The sequence below is a fragment of the Pimephales promelas genome, chromosome 12 (assembly GCF_988280905.1).
Source record: "Pimephales promelas chromosome 12, fPimPro1.hap1.1, whole genome shotgun sequence".
In the NCBI taxonomy this organism is placed as follows: domain Eukaryota; kingdom Metazoa; phylum Chordata; class Actinopteri; order Cypriniformes; family Leuciscidae; genus Pimephales; species Pimephales promelas.
The window spans coordinates 19518488-19544940 of NC_142780.1; the positions used below are offsets into that span (position 1 = coordinate 19518488).

Sequence of the window (26453 nt, forward strand, 5' to 3'; positions counted from 1 at the left end):
TATGTCTTCAGTGTCACATGATCTTTCAGAAATCATTCTAATATGCTATATTATATTCGTGAGACTCACTTATTTGTGAGACTCGCATGTATTTCCATACGAAAAAAACACATTGGAGTTTTTGTGACGGTGGTCAGATTCCACGGTACCACTCCATATCATAAAATTTTGATAGGTATGTATTTTATTGTCTTTAAGATGCCATAAAACCAACCCAACCAAACCACATTCCCCTTTTTACAGGAAAAAAAGGCAAGACAACAACATTTATGAAACTAGTTTATTTAAAAACAAAACTCAAAATGCCATTAATTCAAGCATAACAAACCACTCGTTTTTTACTACAAAAATATTATTATTATTACAAAAAATAAAAGATGTTACATGTTGTCTGAAGCCTTTCTAAGGAATTCACATCAAGGTTAAAGTTCACACAAACAGAAAACATACACAAAACTATCTACAAATGTGCAGGTGGATAAACATGGTAACGGAATGCATATTTGAACACACCCTTGTCCAGAATTAAATTAATGAAGTATAAATAATCCATGTTGTAATATTATTACCTGTTCAAACAAGGTGCTACTTTGAGTTGGGTAGGTGCTCTGGCCAATCACATCAGTTTTCTAACTAGGTGCTATAAAACCAGTTTACTGAATGTTGGAAATAGCTAACCTAGTAACTGCAGCGGTTGGCTCGACTGAATAACAGGGGTCACACTGTGTTCTACTGGCCTGAACTGGCTCAATAGAGGACAAGTGTTACATTCTTTCAATCGTATGAAACACTCACAAGGCACCTTTGTTTTTCATAGAAGGCAAGTCATTGGATTCTCCCTGCTGTGTCTCTTTGGTTGATGAAAGCATGTAGATGAAGAATAAATATTTGTTGCCGTTTTTTGTTTCAGCATGTCATGTCAAGCAACTCACTGTCTCCCCTTCAGTTCTTTCAGTTCTCAGTGTTATTCGAGATAAACCTGGAACACCGCTGTTCCCGATCGGTCAATGCCACAGAACGCATTTTCTAGCCTTAAAGGTATAGCGGAGGATCTTTCCGAATTTTAGAGAAGACCCGCCCTCTCCAATTTTTTTTTTAAAAATGCACATGCACAAACACAACACTCTTGCTCCCGAGAGGCCTATTACGCCTCGCGCAATTATGTTGCAAATTATAAACAAACTCAAAAACATTCATAAAAAAGACAGCATGTCAAATGCCCTTTCGTGTTTTATTTACTTATTATACTGATCGATTGAGAGACCGAGGACTCAAGACATGATATGTACAACCCTGTATCACACGAAATACGTTCTGAGGAAACTATTTTGCAATCGCAATTACGTTAAATGGCAACATATAAGCAGAATCGCAATTACGTTAAATGGCAACATATAAGCAGTGCTATGTCTCATTGTCGTAGGTTTTAATACGTTATTTTTACACATAGTTGCATATGTAATGGAGAAATAGCGTGTTGCATTTGTGTAATAATAAACACACAAGGTTTTAGAATATGAACACACAAGGTTTTAGAATATTTCAGCGTAATACCATTTACCATTTGGTCAAAAGGCTTTAGACGAATTGAGATGTTTACCGTGTCTATGCGGTGCATTGTGCCAGGGCTAGCATTGCTAAGTAGCTTGTATTAACTTGTACTAGTGATTTTAAATGGATTTCTCCAAATAGCATGACAAACTTTACCTGTCTAGTAGAATCTTCGCGACTGCAGCGTCAGTGAGAAGCCCAACCTGTGCTTTTAGCGCACGCCAGCGTGTGATATTCACCCCAAATCACTCTGGTCTTGTTTCTATATTCTGCGGCCTTTCTCTTCTTATCATACACTTCGTATAGGCCTACATTTTTTCTCTTTCGACCCTCAGCCATTTTCAAAGGAATGGCTGAAACTGTAACTCCAACATAATACACCTGAAAGTGATTTCACTAGGATGAGCACGTACGACGGCCTTACGTAAACATATCACCAGAATGATTGACACTTAGGTGGACCAATAGTATAGACTACCCTCCCGGAAAAAGAAAATCCTCAGCTATACCTTTAATTTAGATATTAAATAGATACAATGAAGATACAAAAATCCTTCATCCTTCTTCACTTCATATTCCTTTGAATTAAATAATAAAATAAAAATGTTTTCCCATCTGTTATCGTCTCTATAATTTGTCTAACTCAGAAAAAGACCCCTTAATTCCACAAGTGTTTAGCCGAGCTAATACCGAGGGAGATTACGAGAGATATAAAGAGAGCTCAACTAGGGTGTTTAGCAACAAAACCAGTCTGACCATTAATATTGGGTGAAAGACATCATCTTCAGAGGGCCAGCCTCAAATAAATACCAAAATATCCCCAGCATCCATCTAGAAGCCCTTCACACTTCTTACAAAAAATGAAAATGAGTTCATCATTTTTGTTTTCGTCACTTGTCTTCATAAAAATGGATATCTTCACTATAACAGTCCCGGTTGTGTCAAACCTACATTGATTATTCTGCAATGTTAGAAGTATACTTGGAGAAAAGGCCTTTAGACATTAAAGCAATGGTGTGTCCTTTGGTGTAGATCTGTGGTCATTTGTGTTGCTAATATCCAGCATTTATACTGGAGGATGGTACGGTTGTCACAGCAGTGCTGTGATGTTGCTGTGGTAACGTTCATGATTTAATTTCAATGACTTTGATGAAGGGCAGACTCTTGTTGGTCTGGGTGGACGGTCTCAGAGGCTTGCTGTGGAGGAGACATAAATTCACTTTGAATGCGTGTGCTTGTATGTCTGTTATCAAGAATATGTGACTATTTGCATAACATAATTTGCGTGTAGCTATCGGGATAATTTGCATGTCTTACCTGTAGACAATCTGCGCATTGGTGTCTGATGGCAGGTATGAATTTGACCTTTGACTCCCCAGGTAGTAATCCACCTGATCGTGCATTTGTTTGTTCTGCGAGCAAAGCACATTCACAAAGGTCAGACATCAGGAAAGACTCATGAGATCACAGATGAAAGGGTGAATTAACTGATTTCTTTTTGTAATTGTAATAGAAATGCTATTTTATTCATATATTTTAAAAAAAAAAACTTTTTCAGCAGTAATTCATGAAATTATGATCAGATGATGGAGAGGAGAATTATAACTATGGGTGAAAAAAAAACCCAAAGAGATTATTTTTCATAACAAGTTTCGTGTTTTTAAAATATAAACATAACCAGTGTAGTCCAATTCCTGAACAAATGACTCTAAAGAGCTGCTTTTTTTAGTGAATCAAACACACACAGCACAACCAAGAACCAATGAAGCAAACACATGCAGCTTAAATCAGTGTAGTTACTAACTTGTTCATACGACACATTACACATTTTGTCAGTAGTATTTTATGCTTATTTATGCATTTGTGTTCATAGTATTTTATGAAAATATTATTATAAAATGAAATGTTACCACATTTTTGTTCGTTTAACATTTTTACTTAAAATATGCTCTTAAATAAGAACGTGTTACAAGAAAACAATAATACAGTGTTTAATTTGATGTGTTCTTTGTGAAATTGAAAATTGTTGCAAATTGTTGTTAAAGCCAATTAAATGATTGGACTCTGTGAAAAGTCACAAAAAGTCATTGTAAAAACACCTTTTGAAAGAATTGTTTCAATGTATTTATTATTGTTAAAATACAAAAAATACTACAATAAAAAACTATGGAACAATTAAAGGGATAGTTCACCCAAAAATTATGTCGTCACTTATTCACGTTGTTCCAGACTTGTGTGACTTTCTTTCTTCTGTTTAACACAAGAGAATATATTTTGAAGAATGTAATCAAACAGTTGATGGTGGCCATTGACTTCCATAGTAGGAAAAAAAAATGCGATGGAAGTCAATGGCCACTGTCAATTGGCTGGTTACCAACATTTTTAAAAATATCTTCTGTCATGTTCAACAGAATAAAACAACTCATTCAGCTGTGGAACAACATAAGGGTGAGTAAAAGATGACAACATTTGCCATTTTTGGGTGAACTCTCACTTCAAGGAACCAGAAACAGTCATAGGAATTGGAACCAGAACCAAAATCATTTGAAATTGTGACTTCCACCTGGATGTGGGTTTATATCCTGTAAACTGACCTCTGCCTCCAGCATGGCCACCTTCTCCTCCAGCTCTCTGATCACTCTGTCTCTCTCTTGAATCACCATGCGTGAGTTCTGAAGCTAAACGGCACAACGATGGAAAGCTGGCGTTAGAAAGTGAACCTATGTTTGTATGGGAGTGTGTGTGTGTGCGCAGTGCACAAGTACCTGTTCAATCATTTGCCGTAGTTTTCTCTGTTGACTCTTGAGCATGTCATCCAAGTGATGAATCTTCTCTTTCAAAATCGCATTTTCCTTTTCCAGCTCTTCTAACCTGTTACACGAGAAGGCAACTGTTCAGAGCAATGCCCAATTGATGTTTAAAGTTCAAAAAAGACAACATTACGTGACAGAATCAGTGCGATATGTCATGACCCTCACCTCTCCCTCCCTGCATGGCCCTCCTCCCTCAGTTCGTGCAGCTGCAGGACTTCGGCTTCTTTGGTCATGAGCTGGTCTCTGAGGGAGGAGCTCTCCTGCTCCATGCCACCCATGAGACGTTGAAGGTCTTCGATCTGCAGATCCTGCTGCTCCTTGCTTTGCTGAATCTTCTTTAGATACTCACTCTGCTCAGATAACTGCCTCTTATACTGACGAGCCTCTGCCTACAAGAACACGAACAAAGACAAAAAAAGAGTTGAATCACAAAGCAAAAGTATCACAGAGTTTTCTGAAATACTCAATTCTGATTTGTTAATCATAGAATTCTGTGGAGAAATACTGTTTTGTACAATGAGCCCTAAACTGTATATTTAATCGTTGGCTCTGACAATCTCAAACTTCATACGGGCAGTCTTCAATAAAACAGCGTGTAAACAATTTGTCACCTGATATTACATTTACCTCAGAAAGGTTATCCAATGTCCATAAGTCATAGCTAACTCTAGAGAATAAAATATCACTCAAATTGCAAAGGTATTATTATATATATACTGATAAAAACGACCCATAATGATGAAAAAGGAAAATTCCCATTCCCAGCCAATTCAGGATGATGCTTTGTGTCAGGATCCTGATCACTCTAATAGGGTATATTTTGCAAAAAATAAATGGCTGACTGTACATTATTTTTTTTTTTACATGTATTTAATTTGGCAGATGATTCCTTATCAAAACAAACACATTTGTTCAACAGAGTTAGTATCAGGAAGTTGAAAATGTTTTCAATCTGTTTAAATTTGACATGAGCAAAATTGCTTAACACTGAAATCCTTAAGATGCAAGCAGTAGCCGATTACGAAACAGCACGTCGTCATGAAAGAATGTCCGATCTCACCACTGTTCTTTCCCAACCTGGATCTGATCCAGTTGACCAGAGGGAATGTCTGGCACAGTATTACTACAACTGAAGTCTCACCTTCTCTGAGGACAGTCTAACAAAAGGTCCTTTGAATGCTAATAATACATGGGATCATTGTATGCTACGAAAAAAAAACAAATGCTAAAAAGTGGAAGTACTAACCAGCAGTTGTTCTCTTTCCTCCTGGTGTTTTTTCTCAGAGTCTTGGAGTTGCGCATACAGACGCTTACTGGCCTCCCTCATCTTCTCTTTTTCCTGCTCATCCACACTATCCTGGAGAGACAGAATAACAGAACATAGCAAATGTTAATGAAAACAATCTGGAATTTGTTCAGTGACAGTCAAGTGTGTTTGAATGTGTGTTCATCCACTTCTGTTACATGTGTTTTGAATTAGTTACGCAACATAGCGGTTTAAGCAATAAAAAATAGTAGCAAACGGTGTCTTAATAATAAACTAAATAACACAGTCATACAAAAAATATTTCCATTGAAACACGCCCACATCTCTCCCAGCTGTTATTTATAGAAATGCTTGAGTGTGACAGGACAATGTAAGTTCGAGAGAAAGAGGGAGGGATCTTCTCTGTACGTGCGTCAACAGGGTGTGTGTTCTCAGAGTAAAACACTGACGTATGCTGTCATAGCTCAGCTTTTCCACCCATATTCCTGCTCTGACTACCCAGACACACACATCCCACTGGGAGGCTAATCCGCACTATTCATTCCTAAAAAGAATCTGCTGCCGCCACATTTAGTTTCATCAATCAACAAAAGACAAGAATGTGAAGAATGTGAGAAACGTTAAAACCCGTTGAACAAATACCAGCGATTAGGGAGAACCAAAGATAATTAATACAAGGTGGCTTAACATGTTTCCCAAGCTGTGCGTTTTTGTGTGGTTTCCTTGGTGAGTAATTCTACACTAGTTCCTGGATAACACAAACACTAACGGGTGTTTACCGCTACGGTTTTGTTGATGTGCTTTTTAGTAACAGACTGTGGAGATTTGTTAATGAAGGTGTGAATAAGCAATTACCTAAATGAAAAAAAAAAACTATTATCACCCAAAGGATACAGATTTTACTCACAGCACATTACATAACATGGCTGCTCTGAAGCACGCTGGTCACTACAAAAAGACAAAGCTTATTTACAATACATCTGAGGTGGTTTATAAATCATGTTTTGTTAATGTCAGTAGGTTTATAAGAGGGTTAGGTTTGGGTTTAGGGGAATAAACAAATAAGGGATGCACAGATAACATTATAGCGATATTGATAACCTGAACATTATTGTCATGTTAAGTCTGATAACCAATAAAAGGCATATGTTAAAATTTGATTCTATTTTGTCTAAATGAATTAAAAATAAAACACTAAAAGCTAAAATCGAGTGAATTTAGGCATCACAATATAACAATGTTCTGTATGAAAAATGGATATTCAATTAGATATTTGCTGAAGATTGCTTTAGTGTTTTTATGATTGAATAGAAATAGTGGAAATAAGCATGTACGTTTAAATATATAATCTCAACTTTATAACCTGTGTGTGTGTGTGCTCAAAGCAACAGGGCACATAAAACTCTCACCTGTCTCTCTAAGCCGTTCTGTGTAAGTACTGAATAAGTGCCATTAACTTTTCTGGGAGCAGTACTAGATAACACCAGCTGAGGGTGAGAAAATGAGAGTTAGTTAACATTTTATTGTTAATCTAGCTTCGAAGAATGTGTATATCTTGAGATTGATGTGATTTCTTGTCTCACCTTGTGTTCTGTTCTGTGACTTTTAGCTGCCATCTGCTCTCTGAGGTTCTTTAGACAATATCTCACCTGCAAACAGTACAACAATGTTAAAACACATGTTCTCAAAACAGCCAAACATAGAAAAGTGGGAAATGAAGATTTTTGCTCTGACCTCCTGTATTTGTGAAACTTCCTCTGAGAGCATCTTTAGACTCTGTTGATGTCTGACTTGTGCTTCTTTGCGGTCTTCAAGGTATACCTGACAAGTAAACTCAAAGATTTTAGAAAACATAAGCACATAAGAATTGACATCACTGATTTCACCAAGTGCCTCAATTAAATGTACAAATTCACTACAAATTCAATTATAGTTTTACTTTACATAACAGGTCAAAATTTCAAATGATCCATAATTAAAATGTAAAGACACACCCACCTTTATGACCTCACCCTGGTCCTCAGACGGCTTGATAAGATCAGTCTTCAGTGGCTGCCTCTCATAGGTTGGTTGTACCAAGGCAAAAGCTCTGCCAATTGGCTGTATTGACATGAAAAATACATATTAAATGCCAATAGTATAGGCATAGCATGTCTATTAACTGCTCTTTTATGTCTTAAGACACTAAATAGAACATCTTAGAAGTGTCTAGAATTTACATAGTCATTCAGTTAAATGCTGTCTAACTTTTTCAGAATCAAAGCTTTACATTTCTATGTCTTCGCAGAAAACAAGGGCCCCTTTCTAAATGCGAAGTATAAATAACTCTGATGCACAAAGTGTATCAGGAAACCCCTTAAGAGGGATGTGGGAAAAGGAACATGGAAAGTTGCGCAATGTCTGGAATCTGAAACAATGAGCCTCTGGTCCTACAAGAACGTCCCCTGGAACAAAGCCACATGTTCCTTATGTTTATAGGGCTTTGTCAGATAGACAGAGAAAGAGAAACAGAGACCAATGAGAATGTGCGTGTGTGGGGGGAGGGAGGGGTACAGGGTTGGGGGCGTGTAATTCCACTGAAGTTAATCGGAACGGAATCGGAGTCCACAGAATCACTATCACAGCATAACCAGAAATAATCAGGCCAAAAACAACAGTAGACATAATTAAGCATAAACATTTAATACACAACTAGAAAACATAAAAACAATTGTATCTGGTGTGATCTAAATCTCAATTTACATAAATATGTAGAAACATAACCATACATATTGGACAGCAAATTAAGTCAGGCTAAATAATAGGCTCAACCCTTCATTTATAATAATGCTTTTAACAATATAGATTGTTACAGATACAGTGATAAGAAAATGAAAGTAACAGAGATTGTTTTGTCTTTACAGTAGCTCTAGAATAATGTTATTGTCCAGCTACAACATTTCAGTTTTAGCTGGACTAATACTAATGTAATACTAGCTACCGTGCTGGTATTATAGTGGAACGTTCTGGTATAACTTCAGCTAAAGCATATATATCAGAGATTCAATGCAGAAATGCAAAACAACTTCCCAGAATCAGAGTTCTGAGTTCACTCAGTCAAATATATATTTTTTAAATCTTACGTAAATGTTAAAATAAAAAAATTAATTTGAATTTGACATCTGCAAATGTCACTACAGATCATCTACCGCTCATCTATTTACTACACGTGAAACAGAAAGAAAGAGAAAGAGACATTTACCTTCTCCGTGGTGGGCTGCTGCTGCTGGTGGTGGTTCTGCTCGTGGAGAGTCAGTCTGAGCCTTCTGTGCCCATTCTGAATAATGACATGAAGAGAAGCACAAATGTGAGTGAGGGATGCAACAAAGAGACCGTTATAGAGAGCGAAAGGGTGGGAGTTGGATGAGGGGAACATGTGGGGTGGAGAAACTGAGTAATTCCCTCAGAGAGAGAGAAAGACTGACTGGAGGCCAATGGCCCATTAAAGTTTGGCATGAAGGTCTGCAGTTACTCAATGTGAAAAAAAAAAAAACGAAAGCGAAAGGCATTTACAGTCCAGTCTCTAGGATTTCTAAAATCTGATTCGATTCGTTCCCCAGCTTCTGGAAAATTCTTGAGCCTTGCAGGCTTTGCCAAAATTGTGTATTTGAATGTAAATTTAAATCGTCACAAAAATGGAGGCGGGAATGCCACAAATCTAAACGGAACAATGCACTCCAGCACAGAACGGAATATCACCATGACGACCCAGATACCCATCCACAACATAAACTATGTGTGTTAGGAAGGAAGAGGCAAAGCAGAGACTATAAAGCTTGGGCAATAACACAAACAGATCAGAGGAAGCGTCTTGTACACAACATACAGTAACATTCACTTAACCTTATAAAGAGATATTGAAGGTTTGCCTGTTATAATAACTGTATATGGTAGTCAGGAACATAATCTGATCAAATATATAAAACAATGACGAGTGGAAAAATTAAACCAACCACAGATGGATGGATAAATGTGTGTGTCCATGCATGAATCCAGAAGAGTCTGCTGACTCTAAAAGTAGTGTGAGTGAGTCATGGTGGGACTAGATGTCCTGAAAGAGAGTATATGGCAGACATATTTATCAAATATGTGTGAAACAGGCCTGAACTGACCATGAAATTGTGAAATTGTCCATGGTCATTAGTGGGGTGAAGATCAAGTGGCTAAGAAGTCAGTGATGAAGGAGGACACCACACATTCACATAAGACACATTTCAGTCACACTCTATTAGATTAGATGTGATTCATGTAATTAGGGCAGTTGTTATTTAAGTCATTTAGAAGGCAATAGAATGGTTGAGTGTAAATGACAAGAAATATGAAAATAGGAGGAGACATGAGAGAATGTTGTATAATAGGAGATGACCGTTACAGTGCAATTGACATCCTGCATTGAGTTCACTGTAATAGTACAAATGTACAAGGATGATACAGTGATATGCAATAATGTGACGATATAAGATACAAAGTAGAGCCAGACCGATATATCGGCCGGCCGATATTAGGCATTTTCCAAAATATCGGTATCGGCAGTTATAATGGCTGATAAATGAATATTTCAAAAATAAAAATAAAAACGGACGAAACACTTTTCAATCATCTCTCCTTGGCCTGCTATTTTGAAAATGTATGTTTTACAATTTGCAGTATGACGTTATCTATTGCTAAATTATGGCTCATAATAGACTAAGCTAGCTAATACTACTATCATCAGTGGAAGACCGCTAACGTTAACATTAATGAGCTTGGAAACCACAATGAACTTTTTCTGCCTAAATAAAGTAATGATTACTATATTTATAACAAGCATATCTCTAGTTACCATCCCTGCATTGTAAAATGTAAGTTAGACTTGTGAGGAGTGAACATTTAGACATAGAGAAAAAGTATCAAACGTATCTTGTGCATAAAAGTTAGCTTTTCTTTTACATGTGTGTGAAATCCAATGACGCCAAGTGTGTGTTGCAGACTGTCGTTCTGTAATGGATTTAGATTAGAATCGCTAAATAGGTTTTAGAAGGCAGGCAGCAACTGATGATTGAAAATGGTTTGATGTAGCTTGATGGAAAGTATTTAAAAAGTGCAGGTAAAGGGATAAGCAAGCTGACATTATAAGGTATAGCTTATAAGGCAATGTAGGGACTAATTATTATTTTATTTATCAGAACTTAAATATATTTTGATGTTCCTCTTTTCTGTTGTGACAATAAAAAAAACAAGTTTCTTTTTAAAATGCTTTATCATATTAATTTAGTTAAAACTAATAAATAACTACAAATAACTATGTTAGGGAAATCTGTTAATGTTTTGTTGCGCGTTTCTGAAAAAATATATATATATATATATATATATATATATTGGTCGATATATCGGAATATCAGATTTTAAAACCCAAAAATATTTGTATCGGTCGGTATCGGCCTTCAAAATCCTTTATCGGTCGGGCTCTAACACAAAGTGCATTATAAATGAGAAAATTCATTTTTTACTTTGATAAGGAACTGACTCAAGCTGATACAGCTCCATATATCCAAGTTATTTTACTTCCAAATCAGTGTCTGACACTAAGGAAGAGGCTACAACTTTTTCAAACTAATTTTTATCAAACACTAAATTGACTCTCAACATGTGGTCTATTTTATGGCAACCCTAAAATAATATGTATACTGTATGTGTGTGTGTGTGTGTGACTTTATAACTTTGGAGGTCTGTACACATATACAGTGTATATATATACACTGTAGCTATACGTGTACAACAGACCTCCAAAGTTCAGCTGTTACACAATACTATACTGTTACTGTATGTATCATATGGAGACCGTATGTTTCACATGTTTATCACAGTATGTCACAGAGTCAGACAACAAACTAACAATAGCATGATACTATGCAGTTCAACAAACCACACCAACACACCCAGCAGTTGAAATTTTGGTCGATTACAAAGGACCTTATAGTCAAAAGCATTCCATGTAAGCTGGAATTTACACACTGTTGTATTACATGTCATCAAGAGCGATTTCAGAATTAGTCTAGTGATGCAAGTTTGTGAAGGCAAGCCCAAGTTAAAAAAAAAAAAAAAAAAAAAGATCTATTATTACTGTAATGCTTACTAAATCACAGACAAAACACAGCCACATCTCGACCCACCTGGCCAAAACAACACATTTATCATAATCCCATAAACAAAACAAAACAATAATTACACTACCAGGATGACGGAAGGCAACCGAACAGTCAATATCATCAAAACAGTGAGACAAAACCTTTTTAGGACTGTAAACATACTCATAATAATGAATTATGCATTAATATATTTACCAGAGGTAGGCTAGTAATCGCAGGAACGTCCCGCAACTGTGTGCGAATTGGGTGTTTCCATAGAAGGCAAAGCAGCATTTAGAGTCGAGCCAGCCAAGTTCAACACCACACCTCAACCCAAGAAAGCAACAAAGACACTCAACACACACACCTGCAAGATGACACGCAACCAGCACACAATATTATCACGCCTGTAATGGGAGAGGATTAAAACAAATCTATGCGTAAAGGAGTTTGAGATGATTCTGCTCGAGGCAGGCTTTTGACTACAACATACTAGCACCACATACAAAAACTCGGCTATACCACAATATAGCTCATTTAAATGGACACAAATACACACACAAAGCCTCTCTGGCTGAGCAAACACTGTCACACAGGAATGATCATTATTCAGAGATTATATAACAGCTCTGCGAGATTTGCATGTTTGTGCATCAAGGAAATTGAGAAAAACAGAGAAGTGGCGGCACCCAGGTATTTGGAAAGCAAACAGACCATTAATAACAGATGGAGAGAGAGTGCAGAGGTGTTTGTTCTCTGAAAATCAAACCGGGTCAGAGTGAAACCTGAACACAGGTGTGAGGTACAAAGGGGAGAGAGACACAGGACACAGAGGAAGGGATGGGTGATGAATTGTTTGAGAGCCATGAGTGGAATGTGTCATTGGATACAGGCCTTTGGACCCCTCAATGAGACAGACAAAAGACTTGGCTAATCACACAAGCGTTTATCCTCGGTAAGATGTAGCCTAAAGGTCACGCGAGAAATCTGAATAGCTGCTGAAACCTGAGACTGTACATAGACAATGGTGACTTTACACAAACACTGAATCTGAAACATTAATAATGGCATCATACTGTAAATCTCAATGTTAGAACGGGGATACATTTCTAATAAAATATTTCAGTTTATGAAATAAACTTATAGTACTTTGAAGTACTTAAAGTAAATGTTATGAAATGCCAAATGTCATTGAATGAACAAATCAGAAAAATAAATTAGCAAAAGGGGGTGTTTTAAATGGAAGTGTGCACTTAAATGTTGTTCAAAATGCGTTGCTATAAAATATATTTGCACAACTTTGTCACAAAATGTCCCCCTTTTGTTATATCAATATTCAATGAAATTAAAAATATTTGTTGTCTATAATTTTAATTGTCTTTTGCAACCATATAACCCTTTTCTTCCCTTTTAGTGCCATTGCACACTAACTCTGATAAGCAATAAATAAGTTTACATTAGTAATAAACAAATGAGTTTATAACAAACTTAAAAATTCATTATTGTTCAAGTCCTTCCAGTGTTGACAAGACAAAACAAAACACAAGGTAATTTAACCACAAAGTTCTGTGGAACTTTGTCACCTCAAGGCAACACAGTAAACCAACATTTCACATGTGTACAAATGACATATTTGTTGCTACTGTATATATGCACTGTACTGCATATCTCCCTAATGACTATCATGCAACCTGCTTCATAATGCGAACTTGATGAGAGAGGCATCCTTTTTACAGAAGTCACATAAAGAGTGAGTAAATACAGGTTAGAAGTTAAATGTTGTGGATTTATAGAGGGAGCGGTTAATGAGCAAAATGGAGGAGAAAGTATACAGACAAGGCTGGTTGAACAAAGATAAAAAAAAAATGTAAAAAAGGGAAACACGTTACATAACCAATCTGCCTTACAAGGTAATCTGGCTAAACTTGCAAAAACAATATACCTACAAGAGATTTTGTTGGTTTTCAATATGAAAAATGGAAAAACATAGCTTTTTCTTTTACAAATCATTTTAAAATAAGGTAAGAATAAAAGTAAAAAATTAAAGTTGTCAGTCTTTACTAGAGAACTAGAAGTCCTCTCAAAGAATCTTTAAGCATGTGACTCCAAAGAATGCATCTCAAATGGTATTTGACCTTGTAATGCTTGACGAGTTGAGAAAGCAGTGCATGATGTTCTGTTTTCAAATTTGCAAAAGGAATGTATGCAAAAACTGTAGCTGCTGAAAAACATACAATACGGTGCTTTAAGTCAGGCTTGAATAGTCTAGTCAGAGAGAATGGGGAAAAAAGGAAGGAAACCTGCCACAATCAAGCAAATACTTGAGCCTTATCTCTCTTCCAATCTTCTAGCACAGACATTTCCATTATATAGTCTAGCCCATATTCTGTGGAACAAAAAGAGGCCATAAAAAATACTGGCACAAGGCTGCCCAGCAACCCTCCAGGATGGAAAGATCAAGTTAATAATCTTCTAATTCATCATAACTCTTTATATACAGAACTTTATCTACGGGTGATTGAACAGACACAGACACAGACAGCTGGCATTTGGATTAACTATTCTCCATGTTGGCAGAAAGTCCTCTCACAGGTTATTAGTGAAACCAAATATCAAGTGACATTAAACCCGATTAAGCATCTGTTGTGAACACAGAGAAGGACAAGTGGAAGTAAAGGAGATTTATTGCAGTTTGCCACATTACTGTTAATCAATAAAGAGTCGCACTTACTGTAGGTATTTTGGTTTAGGCTACAAACGTCATTTTGACGATAAATTAATGAATTAAGCACTAAACCATTTAAATATCAGGAAGAAAAATTCCAAACCAGGAACACATGTGGAAGAAATGCCTCACAGGGGATCAAAGTTCTCTTTTATGAGTAACGTTAGCCTGTTGAGAAAACGACTCCGAAACTTTGTCAAGATGTGTAAACATTTTCCCTTAAAACTTACTGGTAGTTTTATTTATGTTATTTTAAGCCTAAAGTTACATTTTTACCCCTGCTTATTCATACAAGAAGACGTTATGTGTGGCCATTCAACTTCATTCAGACCTGTGCAAATACGTTAATAAAACAAACACACAAACAATCGAACACGTTTGATATTCTAAATAATAAACAATATAGTAATGAATAAATTGGTAGACTACATACCATTCTGTCATCCAATTTGATTTCATCAAATGTGCACATACTCCCCATTCGATTCATTTTAGCTGAATGTTTCTACACTAGAAAGACAATAGTGCTTAAAGTAATAGTGCTAAAGTAAAATAACAGCAGAAGTTGACTCCCACTGCGCGGTTTGTCGGTGTTGTGTTCAGTTCTGAACTCGTCCGATACGCTGAATAATAAGCAGCCTCGGTGCAGTTATTAACGCGAGCTGAAAGGTTTTGACAGACTCTCCCCTCCCCTTCACAGGTTTCACGGGACGGGTCGTTAACGCGTCAGAGTGAAAACTGTCGTGTGACCTCATTCATTCGGCATGTTTGTTTCGCCTCAGCTTGCGGGAACAGTGTAGGATGTTTCACCTAAGAGACACGATCTCATCCCTCTGTCCCGAGGATACGCAAAATTAAGCAACGGGATTTGACATAAATCTTAAAGTTACTCGGTTTCTTCAGAGTGATAGCTGGAAAATGACAGGCCTTACCATAGATAAAGCCTGCTGAAAGCAAAGGAAAAGTGGGAGGACTTAAGAAATGTGACTGCATAAACTATAGGCTAGGCCTACTCAAGATCACATCAATTTCACAGTTGAATTATAAATTGTCTCTATTCTGCCAGTACTAGGTTACCTGTAAAGCTGGTCTCATTAATAATGATAAAAACAAACAAGAAGTAAAAAAATAAAATAAATACATTTTTTCTGTCTCCATTTAGATCTATAGGGGAAATTAAATTAGCCTTAAAATAAAATAAATATAATATAAAATAAAATCAATATTTATAATAATTAAAAATGTGTAATATGGAGCTTGTAATATAGAGCGAGATGAAGAAGAAACTCAAGTGAGGTAATCAGACTCGTGAGTAATAGATAACATTCACCTCAATCCTATCTTAAAGTCCTCCTATATAATTTGATCTGTCACTCTGTAATTATTGAATGCACAATATTTAACAAGTTTGTTTGCATCATCGTGGTCCAGACAAGACACAACTGGAATTAAAATGTAGTCTGGTAAGCACCTCAGAAAAGCAACATACAGTAATAGCCAAATTCACATAATAATGAACAAATAAAGAAAATCCAAATGTCTTAAATTGTATCCCTGTCTTTATTTGTCTGTGTCATTATTTAAGTCTAAACTTTATAAATTGTTTACGTTTATTGATGCAGAGAGAAAAAAAAGTCATTCTACAAAATGTGCAAATTAAAATGCATCACACCCCTGTTATCAAGGTTTAAGCGGCACTGAATTAAATCAATAAAATTTTGTCCTATATGACATTGCCATTGAAGGTTTCAAGGACTCACTTGATCATTTATATTGTTTAGAAGATCATTAAAAAAATGTCACCACTCTTACCTTGATTTTGTATAGGCTATAAAGAATTGAACTAAAGTAGATTAAATATAATTATTAAATTATAGCAAGGACCTGTAATTTCAAAACCTTCAAGCACAAGACTTGTAATAATGTCATATTGAATTTTGAAAAACTGTCAAACTTGTTACATCTCGCTGCAGAACGTAGGTTTTTCCTCTTTGTCGCCATCTCTTTTCAAAATCTGCAATTCATTCGCGGAATTATAAACTTTAGGCGAGTTGTGCCTCGACGTGGCACAGCGCGGATGAACACAATGTTTGAGAAGTGTGCAGCTGTCAGCCACCACAGCCACGAGCATTCAGTCACAGATTATTCTTTTTGGAAGTATGACCAACATAATCATTTTCACCGGAAAATTACATCTGAACTATCTATGTAACATCCACTTTTGTTCTGGTTCTGACCAACGGGTTCAAAAAGTCTATTGAACCTTTTTGGATCCGCCATCAAATTGATGAATTTAATTATATCAAGTGCTGTGAGAAAAAGCTATAAATTTCCACTTTCAACATCCTCACACGCAATATAGCTTATAGCCGAGACTCCTTTTTTATGTGTACAGATGTGACGTAATGACGCATGGGCTCAAATTTTCCACGGAAATCCATCAGTAGCCTACCATTGTAATTAAAAAAAAAAATACTACAAGCTTACCATTTTGAATCGAGCTAAGGCAAGCAATTTTGAACAGTGGCTGGTTTTGATCCAAAAATTATTTTGGATAATTTTTATCCCAAAAAAGCTAATTTAAGAAATAAACATGTCTAGAAAAGGCACCCACGGCAAATACTGTAATACTAGTAGTCATTCATGAAAATTTGCCAGGGGCATTACACTCACAAACCTGCCCTTCCTTTTAAAAATTTAAGCAATATGTCAAATAGCAATAGACAGTTGATATTAAGCAATAATTTCTTACACTGTGTGTGTGTGTGTGTGTGTGTGTGTGTGTGTGTGTGTGTGAGAAGGGTGTGGATTTGACTCTTTGTGAAATATAAAAAAGTTCAACATTTAATGGAGGACTTTTGTATGGCGCATAAAGGAAGTTATAATATGTTTTTTTATTTTTTTATTTTTCTGGTAGATGTTTTTAGATGGTTTCACATGAAAGTGATGATGAAATCTTAATGTACAACCTGTCCAGATTTCTTAAGAAAAATAATTCAACTAATATTCACGATAACGTGATATTCATAACATGGAAAACCACAATAAGATTTTCACAAGAACTGAACCCAACCTCTTTAGTTAATGCATTTAATTAATCTATTTATATTTTCAACTCTCTAATTCTTGCCTCAGTTATCAAATCATCAGTGTGCATCAGGCTATGACTGTCCAAAACAATTCTCAGTAAGATAGTGTGGTGATAAAAAAACGGCTGATAGTTGGTATGACCATCTTGAGTTTGAAAAAAACTAGGGATTTAAAAATTCATGACAACAGTTTTACATTAGAGGATTAAAAAAAAAAACAATAAAATAACATCATAGTGAGTGTCACACAAAACTAGTGTGTATGACAGATTTTCCCCTTTATTATAATTAGTGACTAATTTGCTAAATTAGGAATTACTCAAAGATGGTCATGTCAAAAAAAAAAACATTAAAAAGCCTCACAATTATTAATTTCACAATGTTCAAATTTCATACATGTTATGGTGTACAATACATGCTGGATCTTCTTGTGCAACTGTTGGGAGACAAAGTTCAAAAATTAATTTTGACCACCTGCAATTATTTAATATTTTTTTTAATGTGTTGTTTGTCTTGTTTACTCATTTTGATTGGACACTTTTTTCATATACAATTAATGATATAAATAATACTTTGTGCTAACTTACAGGTGATCATGGTTTCTGTGCTTCGTTCCACCAAAGAATACAATGGGACATCAAATCCTGTCAGAAAAAAAAGAAAAGACTGTCATCATTTACACTTTTTTATATGTCTTCTAAACATTTTACAACATATGTCACTTACCTTCTGCAATTTGGGAATAATATGCAGAGAATCGGCAATTTGATGTTTCTATATAGAGATGAAAAAGAGGTACAATCTGGTCAACTTCAACCATCATTCTATATTACAAAAGTTACAATATTTTAAAATGTGCTTTCTTTCCAACATGCAGACAACATTCAGGCTGCATTATATATACAGTATATATACATATACATACATACATACATACATACATACATACATACATATATTTATATATATATATATATATATATATATATGTATATATATATATGAAGAGTTCAGATGCAAAAGCCTCTAAGTGCCATTTGAAATTTTCTTCTAGAATGATCATTTTTATCAAGCTTGTATATTTAAGTTCGGTAATTTCACTTAAATGGCAATGCTAATTACCTATTAATTGTTATTTAAGTGAAATTACTGAACTTAAATATACAAGTTTGATAAAAATCATCATTAAAGAAGAAAATTTCAAATGGCATTTAGAGGCTTTTGCATCTGAACTCTTCATATATACTATATACATGTTATCTATATATACATGTTATCGGAATACATGTACGATTCTGATTCTTTGCACTTTAGTAGTGCATTGTATGGGGTTTAATTGTTTTGGTGAGATATGTCTTAACAATTTCTTCTCTCTTATAACTAACTAGTCTATATTATGTAATCAGGTGATTGTCCCATTCCCATGACTTACTAATTGCTGCTTAAAAGGAGTGTGTTTGATACCCACACCCTGATGAAGACTCATTAGCCGAAATGCATCGATATACAGTCATTTGAAAGCTGTTTTTCATTGCCTAAGCCATGAAGAAATAAAGGCTTTTTATATTGAAATTACTTAAACTCTCGAGTGCCAAAGTTTGATACATTTTTATGCAAAGGGATATGGATTTTTTTTGCACTCCTTGTCTTAACATTCAGGCTGCATTTCACTTCTCATTGAAACACAACCTCATCAATCATCCAAACATACCCATAAGACTTAAAATCACCTCCTTTTACATTTAGCATTTAACATTACCTTACTGACACATTGACATACTAATATCACATCTTACAATTGCAGAAGGATCTACTTTTAATATCACTATTTTGATGGAAAACAACTGCAAAACAAGCATGTTTGAGGTTTTGCAATGTAGCTGATCCTGGTTTCTGTTTGAATAACTTTTCAGTTAGTCAAGTTTAAATATAAGAGGAAGTATTATATAAACATACAAACTATGTTCTAATTGCAATATCAGTCATCACTTCCTTTCTCAATTCCAATAAGCAATTGCTATTACAGCAAAAGTGTTGTTAGAACTATTCAGAACTACAGTTGTGGACTTACTTTGGTTGATGATTTTGCGCCTTCGTTTTTTGAAATAAAAAATCACACACATGATCAGTGATATGAGGACACACAGAGACACTATTGCGGTCATCACTACTGCTGTCAGATTAGTTGTCACTTCTGCACTCGCATCAATGTTGCCTTCAGTCTGGACAACAGGACTGTCAGCTGAGGTTGAAGCAAAAAAAGAGCATATTAAATGTCAGTTTAATAAATCAAGACATGTTGATTACACACACACACACACACACACACACTAAAGGTGCTTGTCTTACCTGTGTGATAAGTTGTGGAAAGGGTTTCCAATTTTGTTGTCGAATGAGATGTCCCATCACCTATAATTACATTTCAAACATTTTACGTTAAAAAAATGTATCTAAAAATTAGGGTTAGATTTAGAAACACAGCAGTTATATATATATGCTTTTTAGAGACTCAAACTAATGCATATGTGAAGCATGCAAAAATGTGTTTAATGTTAATAACATACGCATTCTCACCCCAAGGCGTCACCTTTGACCATGCTTCAATATTTGACGCTTTAGGCGCCCTTTAGCGACAGTTACATGACACGATCCTACGGTGTCATATAGCTGACGCTAAAGGAAAGCTTCAGTTAGATGACGCAGTTAGGTGACGCAGTTAGGTGACGCAGTGTGGGGTGAGGGTAGGGTTACACGCGATCCTAGGGCGTCATCTAACTGACGCTAAAGGGCGCCTAACGCGTCAAATATTGACGCATGGTCAAAATGCAAAATGTCAGTTAGGTGACGCCTTGGGGGTGAGAATGGGCTGTCTCAGAAGATATTTAGGCAAAAATACAAATGTTAACCAATTTCCAGGTCTTTTGTGCATTAGTGGTGAGGATTTTTCAGTGGCTCTTTCTGCAGATTATTATTATGCCATGCAGTAGAGTGGCAACAAGTGATTCTTTGAATTATTCACGCAAACAATTTCTTTAAACTGATTAATTCTGGAATCTGTTGCTCAGAATTACAATAGGTATTTCTGCTTAGAGCATGTTTGGCACTATTTTCATTGGTGGAGTAAAATTATGCCACCTTGCCATTTTGTGCTTAAAGTGAATAATCTAACTAACTTTTTTATTGATCCGTCATGTAAAAGCAATATCACGTCAGTGCCTTTGATATGTTAGCGTGGCTATGATATTTGAAACAGCACTTGTCTGCTTGATATTGATTAAATTATAAAATTTTGGATTGAAAACACACCTTTCATGACCAGCTTCACCTCATAGCAGGTTTTTTCACTCACTCTGCACCGATACCATAATTCATCAGAGTTTACTGCATCCCTTATAAGCAGAGATCCATTCCCAAGTGTTCTCGCTCTCTCATACAGAGGCTTCAAGACTCTCTCTGCGCTGCTTGAGGGCTTGTGTGGAGGGTGATATTTGCTTATATCTACTGATTGGTGACCAACAACGACTGTCCAAATTACTTGATCAGTTCTGTTTTGCTGTGGATGTTCAGAGCATTGCAGCAACACTGATGTATTTGGTGTTGCATGAACTGCGTTCAAAGTTTTACACTCTAAAACCAGAGAAACACATTAACATTCATATTATATAAGTATATGGCTCTACAATGAGGATTATTAGCGTGATTGAAAAAATTGCATTCTCACCTTTGACCCTCAGGATAAATTGAGTTGTTTTAAGGCAGTCCAAATCATTGTAGACCTGACAGTCATAAATGCCATCATCAGATAAACTGATATCTTTCAGATCAAGTGTAACATTTCCAGCATCATTTCTCACAGACCATCTCTGATGCTCTAATGCTGAAGAGTTGTCTGAATACTTTAGGATGTGTTGAAGCGGGTTTGTCCTGCTTAGTTTTACTGTCAGAGACTCCAGCGGGTGGGTTGTGGTTAGGCAAGAAATAGACATATTGTCGCCCTGAACATAGTTTATGTTCAACTGTTGGACCTTGCAGGGTCTCGCTGTCTGAGCTAAAGGGAAATTAAAAAGAGAAATGAGACATCCTGAGAGAACTGATACATGGATAGGAAACCAGCACTGGGTTTATAGTAAAAAATGTAATTTTCTGAAATGATCCTTTTGATTGCCAGTGTATAAAAATCCATAAATCCACTTGGAAACACTTTAAAATATAGATCTAGTTATTAACTACATTTGTTAAAATGAACCAGCAATGAAAAATAGTTTTGAAGCCAGTTATTAATATTAGTTAATGATAATTTAAACAATTACTAATACATAAAAGAGTTTTGTATATAATACAATTTTTGTTATTATTATTTAATGGAACAGAGGTAACAATGGATTTTTTTTTGTTGTCAACTGTCGTTAACAAAGATGAATAAATACTGTAACACATGTATAGCTCATTGTTAATGTTATAACGCATTAACTAATATGCTAACTTACGGAACCTAATTGACTTTTATAACTGTTTTATATAAATGGATTGTTTGGGTGTTTTTAATTGTTTTTGTTTTAAAGACTGTCTACAGTAAATACTTTTCTTGCTTCAAATTTTCACATACTAGCTAGAACAGAAACTATTTGTTAGCAATTTCTAAATAATTAACCATTATGTAGCCCATGAATGACACTGATTATAATGCATGTCACACCTATGCTGCCTGTACACACCCAATTGATATTATGCATATTTTGCATTTTTCTATGTTGGTAAAAGGAATTTGATTTCATATAATGATACTTACCTTTGCATTCCAATAAAGCTGATATTAGAAGATACAGAATTTGAAAATATGAAGCCTGAAAACTCCCCATCATTTACAGATGCTCACTGCAGGACAGCTGAAATCTATATGAGCCAAGGCCACATCCCTTCACTTTCACAAAGCTGTTTTCAGTTGTTCTAAATTTAGTGCGGAAGCAAATAAGATGTGATCATGTGCTCATACAGAGACCTTCAGTGAGATTCTTAGTTTTGCTTACATAAAAAAATACAAACCTTTGATTTGATCAGTGCTTGATGCCAAGTCTATTTCAAATAAATAATACATGTACTTAAATCATTCTCATTTACTTTGGGACAAGAACTACTGCAAGTAAATAAAAAATAAATAGGTTTTGTAGTGGTGCACATGCACATAAAGTTCTGGAGATGAGGAAAGGCAGCCTGGTATATTAAAAAAAATAAAAAATAAAACAGGATTATCAGAAAATTCTTTATTGGAAAAAATAGTTACTTCAATTATTTTACATTAATCCACTTTGACATCAAAGTAAACACCAATACACTATGGGATGGCAAAGAGCAAATACTATTAATTAATGTCATTGTTTTTTTGTTTTGTTTTTGTTTTTGTTTTTGCGTGATGCAACACAAACTTGGTCTTGTTTCTTAAGCTGTCAGTTGACAATTAACATTTTGGAGGAAACAGAAAAAGTGGTTGTGCTTTCATCTGAAAAAAAAAATACACAGTAGTTGCATTACAAAAGACGGAATTTCACAGTACAATTGATTCAGAAATGCTCTGCAAATTTATAGTGCTAAATGACATTTGTTATAGGTAAGTTGAAGCTATTTTATAAGTTCATTGTTTGTATGGAAATGTAGGCTATTAATTGAAGTAACTGAAATATTAATGTCTTTTTTGTGATTATGTATAAAAGAGTGTCCTGACAGACCACAACCAGCTTACAGCAGAAAAGCTGAACATAAGCACAAGCCACAAGACCTTTTACCTTCACACAGATGTTTTCAAAGCAGGAAATGTGATCTGTGCAAAATGTCAGAGAATATGTCATTTTGCACACATTTCTACAAGAAAGACTCAGAAGGCGAGATGATATCACAATAACATTTATTAATTAATAGACCAGCAAATAAAAACAGAAATAGGCCTATTGGATGGTAAAGTTCTTTGGCACAGGCCCTGTCCATGCTTCACATTCGGAAGATATCGGACTCTGCATGTTTAAGGAACGATCTTTTATTCTCCAAATATTAGAAAGTGATTGTATAGACCAGAAAGAACAAAAGAACAATACACTAATTACGAGCATAGAAAAATCAATTATAATAAAATAAAGTTACAAAATAAGTAAGGTCTAACTGTATTTATGTACAGAAAGGTAAAAATTAGGCATAAATGTAAAATAACACTATATAGCGTTCACTGTATTGTATGTAAAATTCAGCCCATTCTCACTCCCAAGGCGTTACCTAACTGACGCCTTGGGAAGCATTTGGACATGCTTCAATATCTGACGCTTTAGGCGCCCTTTAGCGTCAGTTAGATGACGTCCTAGGATCGCGTGTACCCTACCCCCACCCCACACCTAAACCTAACCGCGTCCTCTAACTGACGCTTTCCTTTAGCGTCAGTTAGATGACGCCGTAGGATCGCGTCATGTAAGTGACGCTAAAGGGCGCCTAAAACGTCAAATATTGAAGCATGGTCAAAGGTGACGCCTTGGGGTGAGAATGCGTTGTAAAATTGCACTGTGTGTAATCTTTGTGAAAGCTGTTTTGTTTGATTAACAATTACTGACAGACAGAAGCAGGTATTTAAAGGCTGATGTCTTCATTCGACTTTTTACACAACAGTTTACATTCACAAGACATTTAAGTGAATTCTTGCCAAAATGGGTATTTTGAGATAATTTTTTGTGTATTTGTATGTTTAAGAGCAAGGAAATGCAAAAGAGGAATCAATGGGCTTTATGCACAGCTGCACTACTTCCTGAACTTAAGCCAGCTCCTTGTTTCCCGTCTGCCATTATTGGCCAAATTGGTTAATTCAGGTGTGCCTGACCTCAGTAGTCATGGCAACAATAATCAGACACACCTGAATTAATCAATTTGGCCAATAATGGCAGACAGGAAACAAGGAGCTGGCTTAAATTCAGGAAGTAGTGCAGCTATGCATAAAGCCCATTAGGTGTCGGTAGGCTACGAAACCTCTCTGTGTGCGAGCGCTTGTGCACAGATAACAGCGTGCAAGTACCGAATGTGTAAATAAGACAAAACACATGCAAATGATAAACTTTCACTCTGTTGGTTAAACTTGGCAATTAATCCACAAACCATATGTGTGCCGAACAATGGGAACCGGTCCTTACGGATTACGGTGGAGGGACCATGCAGGCACAGGCCCAAACCTCTAAAGAGAAGAAATGCAAAAAGCTAAAATAACTAACCTCCGACAGGCAGTTGATGAGTAACCTGACGCATGACATAAGAAAACGAACAAGAATTTTTAAAGAGAAATGTTGGAAGATTTCGATATAAGAGTGGAGGACCTTGAGTTTGTTGCCCAGCCCTATGGTTTGAACCGTGAGAGGCTAAAGCTTACGCTGCTTCTACATTGCTTTTGGCGTATGTCGACTTAAGTAGGACGTCTGCCTGCAGAAGCTAGTTATTGGTTTTAAAGTTTTAAATATTGATATTTTTCTTACACACACGAATGGTTTCGCTTCGAAAGGCCTTTAAAGGCCTTAAATAATTATCCCCCCCCCCCCCCCCCCTCAAAATTGGAAAAGCAAGGACATTATTTAATATATCTCTGCTTGTGTTTGTCTAAAATAATTAAGTCATATAGGCTACACCTAGGATGGCTTGAGGGTGAGTAAATCATGGGGTAATTTTAATTTTCATCTTAGGAACAACAAAAGAAAAACTCGTCTAAAAAAAATAGGTGCATCCAAAACTAAAATCGGGAAAAAGATCGTGTTTGAGGCACTGATAGTGCATTTATTAGTCATTGAGAAATGTCACAACGTCACTGATCAACATTTGCCATTTTTCATTAACCCTTTGTTCGGGTAGGCTACAGCAGTTAGAACTGTAGGCTAGATATTAAGGAGAAATTAAGACAGACTCCACATAAGAAAATACCATAGCACATTTAATATATATTCTTTTTTAGCCTATATGTTTTAACACAAAAAAGACATTTAAGTATCAGCAGAACTATGCAGTTAGAACTGTACAGATATTAAGGAGAAAGACAGACTCGTGCCAAGAAAGACAGATAGCCTTGGCCTAACACGTTTGTTTTATGTAACACTGTCTGATCGAGAGGTTCTTCTGTGATTTCCAGGACGTGCGATGTGATAAACAGGTTGTGACATTGATTTTTCACCCTATAGCAGGAAGGATTAGTGTTTGCAAGCTGATTTTAGGAAAGATCATTTTTGAGTTTGGATAAGGCTTTACAGTAAGAGATTAGAGAAGCAGTCTAGACAAGCCGTTTTTTAAAGAGACACACACTGCCCTCTGCAGGCCTCACTGAGCATTACTGTATAAATAGACACTGCATAAGGTCTTATTCTAAATACTGCACCAAGCACATAGGGAACAAGACATAATTACTCTTTGTTTTAAAAATTAAGTATTCCAAACATGAAATCTTATTTATAAGAAAAAATTACATTAAATACTCGACCATTATCTTTTCTCTCAGTCAAACACTCTATAGAGCTACTTGATTGCAGGATTGCAGCGCCTCCTTCTGTTCCTGCATGTCTCATCCACCAGCCTCCTCAGAGGAGCAGAGTTCTTCTCTCTACAATGACACAAATGCTGTATATACTTGTACAGATGTCCTGAACTTGAAGTTGTAAGACCTACTAAATCGATACAAAGGAGGAATCCGATTAGAGGCGAAGGTGTCAAGCATGTCTCTTAAGAGCACTAAACTCAGACTTAAATACACAGGAATACAAGAGAAACTAATGAGACTAATCAACAAGACAAACCTGAACTAAGAATTAACACAATAAGTAACCAAGGATACAAAGAGACAGGGGGCAGAGGAAGATT

The 26453-nt window shown here is 35.8% G+C and overlaps 2 protein-coding genes across 3 annotated transcripts; both read right to left on the reverse strand.

The window, feature by feature from the left end:
- Nucleotides 1-266: 266 nt before the first annotated feature.
- On the reverse strand, nt 267-15190 carry tuft1a (tuftelin 1a). 2 transcript variants are annotated; one of them, XM_039679964.2, is made up of 12 exons: nt 14936-15190; nt 8873-8947; nt 7630-7731; nt 7366-7452; nt 7215-7280; nt 7041-7118; nt 5611-5721; nt 4530-4753; nt 4317-4422; nt 4146-4229; nt 2869-2963; nt 267-2748 (listed from the first exon to the last, which is right to left on the reverse strand). In XM_039679964.2, the coding sequence occupies exons 1-12, from the start codon at nt 14990-14992 to the stop codon at nt 2676-2678; spliced, it is 1158 nt and encodes a 385-aa protein (XP_039535898.1). In that variant the 5' UTR covers nt 14993-15190; the 3' UTR covers nt 267-2675. The 2 variants fall into 2 exon arrangements, with proteins under 2 accessions (XP_039535898.1, XP_039535897.1); XM_039679963.2 differs by lacking the exon at nt 14936-15190 and adding an exon at nt 11994-12086.
- Nucleotides 15191-17377: 2187 nt separating this feature from the next.
- On the reverse strand, nt 17378-22496 carry LOC120484309 (uncharacterized). Its single transcript, XM_039679407.2, has 8 exons — nt 22381-22496; nt 21313-21639; nt 20898-21218; nt 19941-20000; nt 19663-19833; nt 18318-18365; nt 18179-18235; nt 17378-18027 (listed from the first exon to the last, which is right to left on the reverse strand). The coding sequence occupies exons 1-8, from the start codon at nt 22451-22453 to the stop codon at nt 17975-17977; spliced, it is 1110 nt and encodes a 369-aa protein (XP_039535341.2). The 5' UTR covers nt 22454-22496; the 3' UTR covers nt 17378-17974.
- Nucleotides 22497-26453: the final 3957 nt, after the last annotated feature.